This window comes from Epargyreus clarus, unplaced genomic scaffold (assembly GCF_041222505.1).
Source record: "Epargyreus clarus isolate Ecla_fem2 unplaced genomic scaffold, WU_Ecla_fem_2.2 ptg000019l, whole genome shotgun sequence".
In the NCBI taxonomy this organism is placed as follows: Eukaryota; Metazoa; Arthropoda; class Insecta; order Lepidoptera; family Hesperiidae; genus Epargyreus; species Epargyreus clarus.
In genome coordinates this window covers 1,077,961-1,094,884 of record NW_027332227.1, presented here as the reverse complement: position 1 = coordinate 1,094,884, position 16,924 = coordinate 1,077,961, and the positions used below count along the sequence as shown (strand labels likewise).

Below are 16,924 nucleotides of genomic sequence, written 5' to 3'. Positions count from 1 at the left end.
TTATTAATTTTACCAATGGATCGTTAGTCTTTAATGCTCTTAACTCTGATAATCTTTAGAATGTCGGCATGGAGCAATGAAACGGATTCAATTATACCATTTGCAACGTTGAGTGCATCTGTCTTGATTAAACAGTCCACTTGACTGCTTTCGGTAATAAACTGACTTCATTTGAAAAGATTCTGTAGTCACAGCTGTGTACAATTAAAGCTCGTTACTGCACAAGACTTGTGACTCTTTGCCTTATTTTACATTTTACGTCTGATTCGCCTTTCGTCTTTGTGTCATGTCATTCGCAGAATTTGAGGCTGGTAATAAATCGTTATTGCGATTTGCTCCGAATTTGTTTTTATTTTGTTATGATGAATGGCGTATAAATCGGTGATGGATGCGTTTGGCAACACTAGTTTATCGAGATATTTTTTTAAACACGTTGTTAGTAAATTATTTAATTATGTATATAGACATAAATTAAGAAAACGTATCTTTACATGACTGAAAATGATTATACCAATAGAAAAGCCTCGTTACTTGCGTAAAAAGTACTTACTTCTGTAAAAAAAGTAAAGGTAGGCCAGGCGCAATCAGAAAGTGTACGGGTTAAGTAATGGTTATACTGTTACTTGTGGTTTACTTGTGAGCTTCCATACTTCAGAAGACATGGAAATACGTCATCATTGGATACAAGTCTTTAAACTTTATTAGAGGTCTTACTTAAAATTTGGCCGCTAATCCGTAACTTTCCTTACCAACCTCATAGTAGAGTGTGCTCTAAGGCTCTGCAAATTGTGGAAAGTAAGAGAGGTAAAAAAGGTTTTTAAACAGCCAAATGATTACGACCAGTAACTCACTTCTATACGAGCGTCAATAAATATCAAATTTAAGGAACACCGAAACTAACCTATTCTTTATCTCCACAGATGAGGTCCGCACGGGCACGTACCGCCAGCTCTTTCATCCAGAGCAGCTTATCACTGGCAAGGAGGATGCCGCGAACAACTACGCCCGCGGCCACTACACCATCGGCAAGGAGATCGTCGATGTCGTCCTCGACAGGCTCAGGAAACTCGCGGACCAGTGCACTGGACTTCAGGTATTATAGATGTCATATTATATTTAAAATATACATTCATAATAAAAAATAAAGGTAGTAGTTGTTCGATATACGAACGAACGAACGATATACGAACTTCGCGATAGCCTTTCTTAGCGAGTAACGTCTATTGCCTTTACCAAAAGTGATCAATTCTGCAATTAAAAAATACACCGTCGTCCTTAGAGCATAGGCGTCTGATTTTAATGTCATAAAAATGTGTAATGCTGTACGCATGTAGATACAGAAAATACAAATAAATTAAGTCTATAATAAATACTTAGGTGCCCAATTAAACGACTGGGTGTTTGAAAATTACTTATCTGAAATAATAATGAAGATTACACTTCATGCAAACTGACTATTGTTACTAAACATTTACATAATTGACCTAAGGTTATTGTTTAATCCACTAGGGCTTCCTGGTGTTCCACTCGTTTGGTGGCGGCACCGGATCCGGGTTCACCTCCCTGCTGATGGAGCGCCTCTCCGTCGACTACGGCAAGAAGTCCAAGCTTGAGTTCTCCATCTACCCCGCACCACAGGTAACATTTTTTTTGGAATTAATAAATTTCCAATAGGTAAATATGTATTGTTTGGTCATTTGGAACAAAAGATTTAAAATCCGTAGAGAAGGTATATTCCGTTTCCTACAAAGTTTTAAAACTTTAAAGAGGTATTTAAAAATGTAGAGTTGTTTGTTTAATATAAGGGTGTATTTTTAAAAATCATGCAATCTTCCAGTGTTTAACACCACTAGCAACGCCGCCATACGTTTTCTGCCTTATAAAAGCAGTGGTAAACTCCGCGGTGTTCTGGTTTAAAGAGTGTGGTGAAGAGGAAAAACTGAGAAGCTTCCGAAGTCAGAAGCGTCAGAAGCGGCGAAGTCTATCTGGCCGTTTTTTCAAATAAGGCCCCAATTCTCTAAGATAGACAGAGACTCACCATCCTGCTAATTTCATGCTTATTTGCCACATAAATTTCATAACAATCTCCTTCATACCACTTGTAGGTGTCGACAGCAGTGGTAGAGCCGTACAACTCCATCCTGACGACGCACACCACGCTGGAGCACTCTGACTGCGCGTTCATGGTGGACAACGAGGCCATCTACGACATCTGCCGGCGGAACCTCGACATCGAGCGCCCCACTTACACCAACCTTAACAGGCTTATTGGTCAGGTGAGTAATTTAAGATTAGGGAAAGAATGTGCATTTTTGGTTGCTTCATATTATAGGGAGAAGCAACAAATCGCGTGCTTAAAGGTAAAAGGGCCTATAGCTAAGGGTTAATAGGGATTTATGCTGAAAGGGCACATAATCGTAAAAATTTTTTACGTTTCAGATAATTTCAAACCGAACTAAATTTTTTTTACGTTTCAGATAATTTCAAACCGAATGGCAAAAAAAAAATTTTTTATGTGCCCTTTCAGCATAAATCCCTATTAACCCTTAGCTATAGGCCCTTTTACCTTTAAGCACGCGAAATCCATTCAACTTATAATCATTGTAAGTTAGGTAAATAGGTATAAAAGGTAACAAAAAAATGTTTAAGTAATTTATGGAAGTAAGAAAAAAATCTGCGTAATTCTAATGTAACAGTGTTACTTTGCAAACTAAATAAAGTCACCCTGAAGGATAAATTTCCTTTTAATCCAGATAACATACATTTTACCATGAGCCGATTTGCCATAAAGAAGATCCCATTTTTGTTTTCTCTTTACTTACGAGGATATTATGATAATTTACCACACCCACAATGTGGTAAACTATCATAATTCAACGTATGTTTTCAAAATTAAATGTATGTTTGCTCTCTGAAATCTTTTTATATACCACTAATTTTCATGGATTTACTGGACTCTCAAATAACACTCAATTATTTAGCTAAATATTGTCCATATCATTATTGTAATCACTTTAATTTAGCATGCTGTTAAGCCCGTCATAATGTTGTACATTGTCGTCTCCAGATCGTGTCGTCGATCACCGCGTCGCTTCGTTTCGACGGCGCGCTGAACGTGGATCTAACGGAGTTCCAGACGAACTTAGTACCGTACCCGCGCATCCACTTCCCGCTCGCGACGTACGCGCCCGTCATCTCCGCGGAGAAGGCCTACCACGAGCAGCTGACTGTCGCAGAGATCACCAACGCTTGCTTCGAGCCCGCTAACCAGGTCGTTATTTACCTAGTTTTTTTTCCTACAGACTGATTCAATTTTTTAAACGCTTTGTTTTCATGTTGTTTCGGCAAAGTGTACAAGTAAGATCTCATTCTATAAACACTTGAACGCGATCATCATAACGGTCTGACGCGCACATGAGCCCAGGATCGATCCATAACAGAGAAATCAAGAAAAACTTAATTTTCTGTTAAGAGTCTAGATATTGTATAGGGTATACGTATATGTGACACCCACGACGGAGGAAATCCTAATGGGTGTGGAGGTGGTGTCGCCATAGTGTATCCGTGAAAAGTACCACCCTCAAAGTTTAAATGTTTGCGAATTCTTAAGTATACAGGGTGAATTTTTAAAACGGGCCTTCAGGGCCAAATCCGAAACTATAAGGATTAGCGAAAAATGCTGAAAGGAGTTACGAGGCCGATTTTGATAAAAACTAAAACTGCATCATTAGTTTTTTAAAATATCTTTTTCCCTAGCCGGGAATCGAACGAGTTCATTTTTAAAATAAATACACCCTCTATATTATTCTACCGTCTGATAGTGTCGCTTATAAGGATCAAATTCTGGGAAGTAATGTTATGTGACAAATTAAAGGAAAAGGAAAATTTTTAAGAAAATACATATTTTTCCATACACTGCTATACTAATCGTTAAGGATTATACATAACAAATGATTTATGTGTAATTCTTTAGAAACATACGTAAGTCATACCATTGAAGAATTTGTTGGTTAATCAACTAATTATTCGATGTTATAACCGTGACATACGGCTTAGTATGAGAAAGTAATAGTTTGGCAAGTAAATTACCGCCGTTTTTAGGATTTATTTTTTAATAAAAATAGATAAGTCATTAAGTAGTAAATTGTTATTGTTTGTTGTTTATAACTACGTTTCAACAGTAAATATAATTTTCTATATCTCTTTGTTTAGTTATCATTCGGATTTGACTCGAAAAAGACATTCTCGCAAATTGTCAATTTTACATCTGTATTAAACGAAACTCCGCCCATAGAAAGTTAAATCTATTATAATGGTCCTAAAAGTAACCTTAACTAAGTCGGACATAAAAATATAAATTCTTGAAGAACAAAACGTCCATTTCGAATGATTTGAAACATTGAGCCAAAAAATTGTTAATACGCGAAATGTTTAAATTGATGAATGGCGGGAACTTAACTGCCAAATTAATATAAAAAAATATGTATTTTCTTAAAATTGAGGCTTTTCCTTTAGTTTGTCATTTATCATTACTTCCCAGATTTTGATCCTTATAAGCAACACTATCAGATAGTGGAATAATATAGAGGGTGTATTTTTTTTCAAAATGAACTCGTTCGATTCCCGGCTAGGGAATAAGTTATTTTAAAAAAGTAATGATGCAGTTTTAGTTTTTATCAAAATCGGCCTCGTAACTCCTTTCAGCATTTTTCGCTAATCCTTATAGTTTCGGATTTGGCCCTGAAGGCCCGTTTTAAAAATTCACCCTGTATATAACTGCCTTGCACATACTGTTTGTCTGGCGTCTAACGACTGACAGTAAAATAAATCAGTGAATAATTCATATGGTTAAATTTACAACGATTGCAAATTCACTTTATCGCAACAGGCAATTTTCCTTTACAGACAGGATTGAAATTAGCATAGCTATAGGATTCAGGCGTGTTGGAGCCATGCCAAGGCTCTGGGCGGCGCCAAGCTAATATTCCCATGTAAATTCACTTACCAACAATTTAAGCATTTGTTTTCCATGATAAGTGGAAAATTAAGTAGACGAATATGTGTTTTGTAAGGAAATATAGTAACATGAATCAACATTGAAGAGAATAGGCTGTCTAGGTAGGCACGATTTGTTTACAATTTCGTTTTCTTTAGAGTAATTTTAGAATGGGTTCTGGCAATTATGATACAGTTTTTCAGATTATTAATATCCGTAGGTGACAAAAGCAGGATCTAATTAACATTAGGATCTTTTATTATGACGACCTACTGGCACACTTACCAAAGTGGTTTGGCGCGTAAAGCATTCCGGGTTCAATTCCCGACCAAAACTTAAACTTAACCAAAATCAATTGTCTTGGGTCCATGGCACGCCTGATAAGGAATCCTTGTATAGAAAATGATTGAACATTTTTATAAGTAAAGCATATAAAATTTACAAATTGTTACTGACGTTGTAAATCTCCACAGATGGTAAAATGTGACCCGCGTCATGGCAAATACATGGCTTGCTGTATGTTATACAGGTATGTTTCGAACTCATTATTTTATTGTCAAAATCGTCATCCTATATAGAAATTTAGAACGTAATGAATACACAGAAGCGACACAAAAATACTTCTTGTAAAAAACTTTTTTTGCGTGCAGAGGTGACGTGGTGCCGAAAGACGTGAACGCAGCCATCGCCACCATCAAGACCAAAAGGACCATCCAGTTCGTAGACTGGTGCCCTACAGGGTTCAAGGTAAATATCTAAATATATATAAATTGTAACTACTCACCGATGAAAAATTAATGGGGCTCACAAATTTATATTCTGGTAGAATATTTGAACGTAGCGAAAAAGAAGAATGGACATAATGAAATAGTTACCGTCGGTAATTTATACTTATAACGCTCTTTTTCACGTTTAATTGCATTGCATTATCTACCTTTCCACATCCTTCTTACCAGATGCACAAAACACATGTGGGCGATGATATCTCTACTGACGATATACGAAGGATTCTAATTTGTTTTAATCCTTTAAACCAAAACATTCTTTCGATTAACTGATGGTGAGAAATAACTATCACCTATGGACCTATCATTTTAATATTTTTTGTTTAATTTCAGGTGGGCATCAACTACCAGCCGCCGACGGTGGTGCCGGGCGGCGACCTGGCCAAGGTGCAGCGCGCCGTCTGCATGCTGTCCAACACCACCGCCATCGCCGAGGCCTGGGCCAGGTACTTTTCAATATAGTATACTTATTTATAAACTAGATAAGGTGTAACAACAGAACCACTGTCGGGAACTCTCAGGTGTTTTATTAAAGAACAACCTTTTTTATATTATAAAGGAGTAGCAGACGAGCATGCAGTCCACCTGATGATAAGTGCCTACTGCCGCCCATAGAAATCCGTAATCAACCCCAGATAGGTTTAAATATTCCTACCTGAGGTCAGCCACAGATGCGCCGCTACGCCTAAGAACTAAGCTGGACCGCCACGGATAAGTATGTCTCTCTTATCACACCCTTCAACAAGGAGTCGAACAATAAAGGGTTTTCCGTATTTGCTTTATATTTTCATTATTATTTCCACCCATTCAAAGTTGTCAGGTGCAAAATAACGTCACCTGACCAATCATTACGACAGAGTATTTTATAACCGTGTTATAAATTTATTATCAGATTGGACCACAAGTTCGACCTGATGTACGCGAAGCGCGCGTTCGTGCACTGGTACGTGGGGGAGGGCATGGAGGAGGGAGAGTTCTCGGAGGCGCGCGAGGATCTTGCGGCCCTCGAGAAGGACTACGAGGAAGTTGGCGTCGACTCTACAGAGGGCGAGCTCGACGAGGAAAACGAGTACTAGGTGGAATAGACCCGCGGCACGCGATCGCGATAAAATATTAACTGCAGTCGGAGGTGTACAAGGGAGGGAACTTTTGAGGCGAAATTTTCAATAATTAATGCGTAGTGCTAAAAGCCAATTAGAATTTAGTGATAGATCGTAATTAAATAGGACCAATTTGTTTCAAGAATATAATATTTTTGTTATATTATTCATAAAATAGAATTATTGCATACAAAATAACTTTTAAGTAATTGACTAAAAATCTTTGCGTTTTTTTTTTTTTGAAATGTATCAATAAGAGCGGCACATTCGACTAAGTCCCAATACACCAATGACTGCATTTATTACTTAGTAGTTACATGAAACAGGTATACAATATCGCGGTAGTGTGAAGTGGTTTTTAAAGTTTTTAAATCGTAACGTTTACTAAATTGATCTTTATTTTAACTTTTAACGCTAGGATTACTACTCTTAAGTTAACATTTAACTAGATGTAAGGTTGAGCTTGACTGATTGTAAGATTGCTTAATAACAGTACAAACTTTTGAGAATCGATTTCTGCGAATGGAAAGCAAAGTTTGGGTTTTCTGTTCCGTATGAATTTATTTGCAATTGACGCATTTATTAATTATAAAAAAGTGATAATATCTTAATATCCGTATTGGTCGTAGCTGTAGTATCCATTATTCCCTTGATGTAAGCTAACTTATTGAGAGTTTTATTATAAATGTGCTTCATATCGAAATATCCGTATGATCGTATATAATTTATTTTAAATGCACAATAAAACTTTTACACAATATACCTGTTTTTAATTTTCCACATAAATAAAGACACGTGTATTATTTTATAATTGTATATTTTAAGTTGACATAAACAATACAATTACATGATATCAAAAAATAAAACTCCTATCTGACAATACTGAGAACTACGATGAATAATATTACAATTATAAATTAGCAAGTAAATAAGTCTTTTGCCATTTTAAATACGATCGGAATATTCATGTAATATTAACAGGAGAATTGTAGTTTATCCGAGAAATAAGGAACGTATTTCATACTGATATATGTACATAGTATAAACTGGAGGTATATATTAAAATATAAATGTCATAGAATATAACAATTCGGCGTATATAAGCGTATAAAACAATCATGAATGATGTAGTAATCTGATCTGCACCTAACTTAAACTTACTTAACAGTTTTAAAGTTTTCTGCAGACACGTAACGTGCCCGACAAGGGTCGTAGCAGACGAAATGATATTTTCCTATATAATATTATTTAATTATTTATATATAATACGGCAGACATGCACAGTGTACACAACTTGGCAAAATATATAGAAAAATATTATTTACACGCTCTATGTCTGAATATAAACGAATCTAAACCCTCAAATCAATGGCTGAAAATATACGTAGCCATGGTTCGATGTTAGAAAATAAATGCAGGCATAAAATAAGTATATAAGTTACAAACAAAATAGTAACATAAAATTATAACTATAATACATTATTACTTAACCTGTATACGCTCACTATTTTTACGCCGAGATCAAAAGTTATTATAACAATAGGTATAATACTTAATTTAAGAACTTAATTTTAACCTTCACTTATCCTACGCCCGATATATACTATATAAGTATTGATAACAAGAAACCAAGATCAATGTGAACATCGATAGATTCATCGACTGAAATTCGTTTACTTTATTATAATTACGCGAATGTGAATGTATGGCAGATTAAACGTGAGTAGATAGCAGATTGAATGTCAGTCGATAGTAGATTGAATATCGCTCGATAGTAAATGGAATTCTGCCGGTTAAATATCGATCGATAGATGTATAATCGAGTAAATTTATAATCGACTTCTTTTTATAGATTGACCGAACCTAACAAAGTAGATCAAAATCAACGAAGGATTTAAAATTAGTGATGTATGTAACGCAGAATGTATGTCGATATTAAATATTATTACGTTACCAGACTTACAGAAGTGTACAATTGTTGAGACGATATTTATATTATTATAAAGATTGGTACATCTAGTTTTTAAATTATTTACATTATACTTATAAATACTAAATATTCTTCGAAAAACGCAAGCACTCATTATAGTATGCGATACAAAATTCTCGATCTTAGATATTTCTTGTAAATAAAACTGTTTTAGAAAGTAGGATATGACCCATCTACTTTGCGAAATATTTCGCTTATTCATCTAAGGTATTGATAATGTTTAGAAATTCGGATTAATTGAAAAATAATATAGCAAATTATACAAATTAAAGTACCCTGTATATAAAATAAAATTGATGCCTCTGGTCCTTTTATAAAATATGATCCTATTGCCTCCTTTATTTTTGTAATATAACTGTAACTTTCAAAGTATGTAATGGACTTGCAGTCTATTAAAGGGTAATTGACCACTGCAACTCAAAAACAAACCAATATTTTACCGATACAGGCCATAAATGTGCCTGAGAACTAAGATGAACTAACGATGGGCTACAAGAAGCCTTTGTAGACCAGAAGACTAACTCTACACTGCTACTATAGCACAACTATTTCTACCTTATGTTGCAATGGAATAGTTATAAAACCATCTTCCAACACATATAGCGTTACAATTAGTTGATGGTGATCGAGTGCACATTCTAAAATCATTTATCCACAAATAAGTACTTAATACTAATAGCACTATAAATAAAGTCTATAATTCATGTCATTATTTATTATTAAGGAAAGATACTGATCCAGTATAAAATGGAATAGTAGTCGAAATATATTAAAAAGTGAATTTATAGTTTTTTGTTGTACATGTCATGCTGAGGTGTCATAATCGAGCTTGTTATGGGCGTTATGGCTTATGACATAGCAAATGAAATAAAATATTTTGATATAAATTTTTGAGTGAATTCGAAATTGTAAATAATAATTCTGAGTGTAATTATTTCATTATTTTACATAAAAAACTATATTGCTTTTTGTAAAAGAAAACTGGCTTATTATTGTAGTACTTTCATATTGGACGTTTTTGCAATAAACCTGACGTCCATTAGTTCGTAATTCAATAGTGACAGTACATTAATATTGAGTATCCTACCGGCTTCTTATCGCTTTACCTTTACCAATGGATTTTTTGCATATATCTGTCATATAGAGGTATCAAACAGTTAGCTCGATATTAACTATAGGTTTCTTATCCTTTTACCCTTATCCATGGAATTTTTGAAATGGAGTGCAAACAGTTCTTGTTAGTCGGGTATTGGTCATGGGAGTCGTGCTAGTCGGACTTGTGGTCATGCTAGTCGGGCTTGTATTCGTGCCAGTAGAGCTTGTGGTCGCGCTAATCGGGCGTGTGGTCGCGCTAGTCGGGCCTGTGGTCGTGCTATTCGTGCCTGTGGTCGTGCTAGTCGGGCCTGTGGTCGTGCTAGTCGGGCCTGTGGTCGTGATATTCGGGCCTTTGGTCGTGCTAGTCGGGCCTGTGGTCGTGCTAATGGGGCTTGTGATTGCGCTAGTGGGGCCTGTGGTCGCGCTAGAGGGGCTTGTGGTCGCGTTAGTCGGGCTTGTGGTCACGCTAGCAGGGCTTGTGTTCGCGTTAGTCGGCCTTGTATTCGGGCTTGTCAACGGGCAGCACGGCGTCGCGCGGGAACCAGCCGCGCGGTCCGCGGAAGGGTGAGCTTTCACCCACCAACTTCTCTCCGAACAGCCAGTACCTAGAGAATAGGCTAGATGTCAACAATGCATTATTGTCATTATAAGTGATCATTAATTTTCATATTCGAATGTAACTGGGAATAATTGGAGGTGCCTATGATGCATATATCATTAATCAAGCAGTACAATATACGTAAGGAGAATTTAGAATAATATAGCCGACTAGAAGTTTGGCACGGCCTATACCTTTTGATAAGTAAAAAGATATCTCACTGCTTTGCTGCAAGAAGCCATTAAATGCTTATGCTTAAACGGCTGACAAATATGTCGGCCATTTAATGGCTGGCATGGTGTAATTTACGCGGAACAATGCCAATATGTGCAGTAAGTGGTGCAAAAACACGAAATCGAAGGGAAAAGTGCGGAAAAATATCGTTTCATTCGTAAATGATCTAAAAACCAGAGACAATTTCAATTGTCAAAACTGGTTACATTGTCTTGTTAGGAGTGAGTAATTTTTACTAATGTATGATGTACGAGTGTACCTGCGTTGCCGCGTGGCGCGGATACGATCCCCGGGCTGCAGCGGCAGGCGCGGCTCGTCGGTGCAGGGCGCGGCGCAGGCGGCGCGCGGCCGGCCCAGCGGGAAGCAGCGCCCGCTGTACGCCGCCACGGCCGCGTACAGCCGCGCGCGCACACGCTTCTCCGCCTTCTGCGCTATCTGCTCGCGCTGGGGGACAACATCACTTATTTATACCGCACAAGCTTCAGGTTACTACTAGCTGACCCAGCAAACGTTGAATTGCAATATAAATAAAAAAAAATAAGGGTGAACAACCCTTACCACTTATGAGGTATGAAAAATAAATAGTAGCCGATTCTCAGACCTACTGAATATGCATATAAAATTTGGTGAAAAACGGTAAACCCGTTTTGGAGCAGTACGGTTACTAACATTGTGACACGAGAATTTTATATGTAAGACACCTTTCTTTATCTAATAACCACTGTACTTTAATTACTCTTAAAACTCTCTTTTGGAAATAGAAACTATCTAGTAAGGAAAAATAAGACTTTTTTTAAAGAATTACCACAGTAATATTTATCATTGAATAACGATTACCACTCCTTAAACTCATATTTGTAAAAGATATTGTATATTTGCGGTAGTGACAACACATATGTGGTTTAACGCATGATAGAACTCAACGCTCCATGTATGCTATTTCTATGCAACAATTTTCTTCTATAGTAATATTTACAGACAAATTAATATACTTTTTAGTTTTAGTTTTATTTATTTATTTATTTATTTATTAAATGGATTACCCACATAAGAAACAGTGTTTACATGAATACATTTTAAATAAGCTCAAAGGATACATTCCAACTGTTACTTACTATTACGAGTAATCACATCATGCATTATTAGGTACGTGTTACACATTTTAAAATATCACATTAAGTACATAAATTAAATTTCTTAAGGTAAAAATAATTAATAAGTCAAGTACATTGGAATTAAGTTAGATTGAATGAATGAATTGAATTAAATGTTAATAAATTTTAATAATGTCGATAATTAATTATAAATTTGAATTTGAAATTGTCAACGTAAATAAGAAAATAATAATGAATCATAAGATAATAATAATGTATAAGAGTTACAACAGTCAGTGGAATTTAAGATAAATCAATTTTTTTCAATTTTGTTAAATAGCTTGTATAGCAGTCAAAGTGGATATCAAGATTCGGGTCTTTTTTGACACAGTCATTATACAGTCGAGATACACGGACCACTGGAGAAGAACGGCCAAGATTTGTTTTGCATAATTTAGTTTCGAATAATTTGCATTGATTTCTCGGCACTCTCGCAGGAACATGGTATTGAAACTTATTTAAAAGGGGCGGACAGTCAGTCAGTCAGTCAATTTACTAAGCAACTGTACATTTATTCTCCTTAAACTGTACATGCAACTGTGCAACTCTACATTTATTACATATAGAAAGTCCAGCCTACAATAAAATGTCTGCTTTTAAATTCTGTCAATTCTGTCCTGACAACATATTCGATATACGCAATTTGACTTACTTTCTGGGCAGATTCCACGTACACCGGGGCGTTTTTTTTATATAATATAGGAGTAGCAGACGAGCATGCAGTCCACCTGAGGTAAGTGGCTACTGCCGCCCATGGGCATCTGTAATCGACCCCAGATAGGATTAGATATTCCTACCTGAAGTGGGGACAAATGCGCCGCTACCCCCCTGAGTAAGATATATCACAAATCCCCTCACCGTGAGATCATACGGGCCACACCCCTCCGCGAGCGGCCAGTGGATGCCGTCCCCGCGCGCGGCGAACACGTGCCACAGGTTGGCGAGCGCGCCGCGGTCGTACGGGAACACGAACGCCGCGCCGCCCGACTCCGCGCGCCGGCTCACCGCCTTCTCCATTATCCAGTCCTCGATGGTCGTGCGGTTGCGGAGGATGCCTCGTATCTTCATAAAATTTAACATTTAACACTTTCACAATATCACATTTAACAGACACGAAATAAACAGTAAAAATGTAAACAATTAAATAAAGTATTTATGCTGAACTCATGAAAACAATAAAACTTATTAAAATGACGTATACCTTCCTTAAAGTATCTAGCTATATTCCTTAAAGTGTATAGCGATAAATTACTTAAGTTAGATAGAAAGACTAAATCATGGCTATTTATGAACTAAACTTACATAATAAATCACCTCCGGATGAAATATAGGCTATCATAATAATACACATATAAGCATACGCACGCAAAATATTTAATCATTACCATCTTGAGTAAGATATAAACCTAGATTTGCGATATGTATTCAAGAGCGTCGTCGGTGTTCTTTTTAACCGACTCCCCAAAGAAGAGAGGTTATCTATTCGATACGTATATGTTTTTTATTTGTGTGTGTCCAGCGATTTTTTGTGAGATCCGGATCAAGAAATAAATAACATGTCTTATTATCGAAACATTGGAATACATAGCAGTCCAAACCTGAAAGTATAGCAAGGCGCCGACAGCGAGCACGACGCCGACGGCCATGCCGACGGCGAGCAGCGTGGCGAGCAGCTCGCCGAGCGACAGCACCACCAGCGGCTCGCGCCCCGTGCCGTGCCGCAGGTACCACACGCGGTTGATCGCGTGGTACAACCCGATCGTCAGGATCTGCAAGCGAACCATCCACTCTATCTATCTATACAAGAACTATCCTAACAGTATTATTAAAGTATTAATTACTAGAAACGTAATACACGTTTAAATAGAACATTTACCTAGTATATACCTTATAATTATCTGTATTGTATAGTTTTTGGAACAAACTTCCTTCCTGTTCAGAGGGGATGTAATCGGCTTGTGACACAGTTCTTACTATTGCAATTGTTTACGAATGTACAAATTGTCAAAATGTTTACTGTTTCAATAAATCTACATCTACAATATGGAACATGATCGCATCCGTGTTTAATGGGGTCTTAATCTCTAGCGGAATAAGGAGACTCCGGGGAGGCCTGGGCCCCCGATCCTAGGGTACCCAAATACAGTTCCTAAAAAAAGGTCGTCAGAACTAAAAAAATCTGTGAAATGTGTACAAATCAGCAAAAAAATGGTCCACGGACTCATCACCATCACTCAAATACGCATTTGTTGACGAAAAACTTAATGAGATATACGTAATTTTATAAAAACAAATCGACGTTTAGACTAGGGGCCTCCCTCCATTCAACTTTTCGCCCCCAGCCTCCGACGGCTTTAGTCCGCACCTGGTTTTATAAAATACTATTTTACCTCACATAAGAAAACATCTGAAAATCTTTTTTTTTTATCTGGGACCAAGGTTTTAATTAATAAATTTAAAATAATCCTTTCATAAATAATTACAATTTAATTCAATAAAATACAATAAAGTCACTATATTCAATTACACACTGTATTTATGATTTTCTGTTTCATTATACACCAACTCCAAGCATAGGACCAATGGTTAATTATTGGTTAAACAATGAGCGGTTGATGATAAATAAGAAAGCAAATGAAATATGTATAAAAATATTATAATAACATCATGTATATATAAAATATTAATGTGCAGACTACTTACAATGCTAGCTTGAAGACATCCACACACAGCAAATAGAAGGAATAAATTAAAGTAGCGGTGGTTGGCATGGCCCACACAACAGTTGATCCAAGGGCAGTGGTGGTCCATCTTCATTACACAACGCCCACCTGGAGAGATCACACTAGATTTAATATAAATAATAAAATGATAAGGGTGAACATCCTTTATCACTTAGGGAGATGAAAAATAAATAGTAGCTGATTCGCAGCCCTACTGAATATGCATATAAAATTTGGTGAAAATCAGTAAAGCCATTTCGGAGAAGTACGGTAACTAACATGGTGACACAAGAATTTTATATATAAGATATAGTAAAGAACATACAGGGAGATACTAGTGCATTAAAAGAATCCAAACCTAAAATATAATGATAAATAAATGTAGTTACATTTCCGGCAGTGATGAGATCTCGGTGCTTTATAACCCTCGCATATCAAGCAGTACTGCAAATACTGAGTGTCTTCTTCATTCTCCTGAAAAATGGAATTTTATTTATTTATTTATGTATTTGGGAAACAAACAATTCATACTATATAACAGCTAAATGATTCATACATACAAGCAGAAGAAGAATTAAAGTTTCCACTATTAAATTTTACATAAAGATAAAAGCAAAATAAAAATGAAGTAGCACAATGAATAGGAAGAGAAACACATACATTAAAATAATGCAGAAAAAAAAAAGATGTAAAAATCTATTTAAGTTTTTGCATTATCTGTCGTACACTCCTCCTGTAGATACCTATCGAGTTTAGATCATCATCAATATTCAATCCATTTTTAATCTATAATAGTTCCTGTGCTGAGTATTTGTCTTCTCTGAAGTTTCAATTTAAATACATTCAACACTAAAAACACTTATTTATTGTGAGACATAAAATATTTTATATACAAAAATGCAGTCTATTTAACTTACAGGTCTCCAGCGCAGAGGCACGAACCCAGGACCTTCCAGCAGACTTTGCAGAAAGTAGTACAGGGTTAACATTGCCAATCCCAAGAAAACCGCAGTATTCACCGATGCACAGTGGGCAACAGGTGGTGGCCACCACATACTTATAATATTTATTGTTGCCCATGTTATTAATTTTATGATCCCTGTAAATTTAAATCATAACTGTACCACAGTTATGTTACTACAATCTAAATAGATTAGCATCCCAACTTATGGATGATATATTTGCCAGCATGCAAAAACCTAAAGGAAGAGTAGTCCAGGACCTACTCTGATGAGTTCTTAGAGGGCATGTCACAGGACCTGTGCCTCGCATAAAACCACACATTGCCCTAAATATTGCTAAATGTCCATAGGGCCAGCTTGCTGGTGAAAAAAAGCACTATTGTGTTCTGTCTTGGAGGGTATCTTAAGGGAGACATACTTTTACGTGGCTTTCTAGCTTAGACGTCAGGGATATTCCTATGACCCCCCTCTCAAAGTAACATCAATTTCGACGGGTCATACTGTACAGTTTTACCCTTTGTAGCTAGTGTAGTAGCAAACTCACGATAATACTAGCGTATCCTTTAGAGATTTCATTATGTTAAAATAATTGTGTACATGGTTTTAACAGTCACCAGCTTATACTCACCGAGAACGGCCAAAGGCCCCCAATGGAACACTCTTCGCAAAAGGAAGCCCATTTTAGTTCATTCGTTTATCACTTATAACATAAAGTTCTATTCAGATATATTAACGATCATTACTTATAATTGCTTAAGCTTCACTACCGGTGTCTAATATTGATAAAATAACATATTCCTACAATCTATTCTTCACTAACCGGCCTAAACCGCCAAAATTGTACCGTCAATAGCTTAACTTTCAGGGTGCGACCTTAAAGAACTGAAAAACTCAGCTGAGCTGTCTAAATTGACAATAACAATGACAGTACTCTATAATGTTGCCAGAGCTACCAAGTAAAAACGACAATAAATGAATGTAATAAAAATATTTAAAAAAAATCATTTTTTTATTCACTATTTATAAGTCAAAAATAAAAGTCTTTGGAAAGATTTCACATTTAAAGAACTTAAAATATTATAAGTATAGATTTTAGGAGAGAGTGGTTTAGAATAATTTATTATATTTATGTTTGTAAATAAAAAAAAAACAGTTTAATTTATGTCATTGAATACTTAACTACTATAGATTTTTTTATTTTAAACATTTTTATGTATTGTTTTTGGATTATTTGTTAATAAAATAAAAAAATATTTATTTTTCACTTTGTAGATACAAATATGGTAT

At 36.1% G+C, this 16,924-nt stretch overlaps 2 protein-coding genes across 2 annotated transcripts in view; one reads left to right on the top strand and one right to left on the bottom strand.

The window, feature by feature from the left end:
- The window catches only part of Tua2 (alpha-tubulin), a 33,633-nt gene extending 25,992 nt beyond the window's left edge, over positions 1 to 7,641 (top strand). Inside the window, exons 3-10 of the mRNA XM_073083897.1 lie at positions 921 to 1,093; positions 1,510 to 1,638; positions 2,106 to 2,276; positions 3,068 to 3,271; positions 5,470 to 5,525; positions 5,647 to 5,743; positions 6,115 to 6,227; positions 6,674 to 7,641. Coding sequence (XP_072939998.1) covers positions 921 to 1,093; positions 1,510 to 1,638; positions 2,106 to 2,276; positions 3,068 to 3,271; positions 5,470 to 5,525; positions 5,647 to 5,743; positions 6,115 to 6,227; positions 6,674 to 6,857 — 1,127 coding nt within the window. The 3' untranslated portion in view covers positions 6,858 to 7,641. The remainder of the gene's footprint in view (positions 1 to 920; positions 1,094 to 1,509; positions 1,639 to 2,105; positions 2,277 to 3,067; positions 3,272 to 5,469; positions 5,526 to 5,646; positions 5,744 to 6,114; positions 6,228 to 6,673) is intronic.
- A 38-nt stretch (positions 7,642 to 7,679) lies between these two features.
- Positions 7,680 to 16,555, bottom strand: LOC140750404 (palmitoyltransferase ZDHHC6). Its single transcript, XM_073083899.1, has 8 exons — positions 16,266 to 16,555; positions 15,593 to 15,774; positions 15,065 to 15,149; positions 14,656 to 14,783; positions 13,551 to 13,721; positions 12,811 to 13,014; positions 11,058 to 11,242; positions 7,680 to 10,571 (listed from the first exon to the last, which is right to left on the bottom strand). The coding sequence occupies exons 1-8, from the start codon at positions 16,315 to 16,317 to the stop codon at positions 10,454 to 10,456; spliced, it is 1,125 nt and encodes a 374-aa protein (XP_072940000.1). The 5' UTR covers positions 16,318 to 16,555; the 3' UTR covers positions 7,680 to 10,453.
- Positions 16,556 to 16,924: the final 369 nt, after the last annotated feature.

What these genes read in the sequence shown, in the direction of transcription:
- LOC140750404 (XM_073083899.1), bottom strand. Translation starts at nt 16,317, where the DNA reads ATGGGCTTCCTTTTGCGAAGAGTGTTCCATTGGGGGCCTTTGGCCGTT. An exon ending in TGCCTCTGCGCTGGAGACCT is followed by an intron (nt 15,150 to 15,592) that starts GTAAGTTAAATA and finishes TCCATTTTTCAG; the next exon opens with GAGAATGAAGAAGACACTCA. An exon ending in CGCGCCACGCGGCAACGCAG is followed by an intron (nt 10,572 to 11,057) that starts GTACACTCGTAC and finishes CCTATTCTCTAG; the next exon opens with GTACTGGCTGTTCGGAGAGA.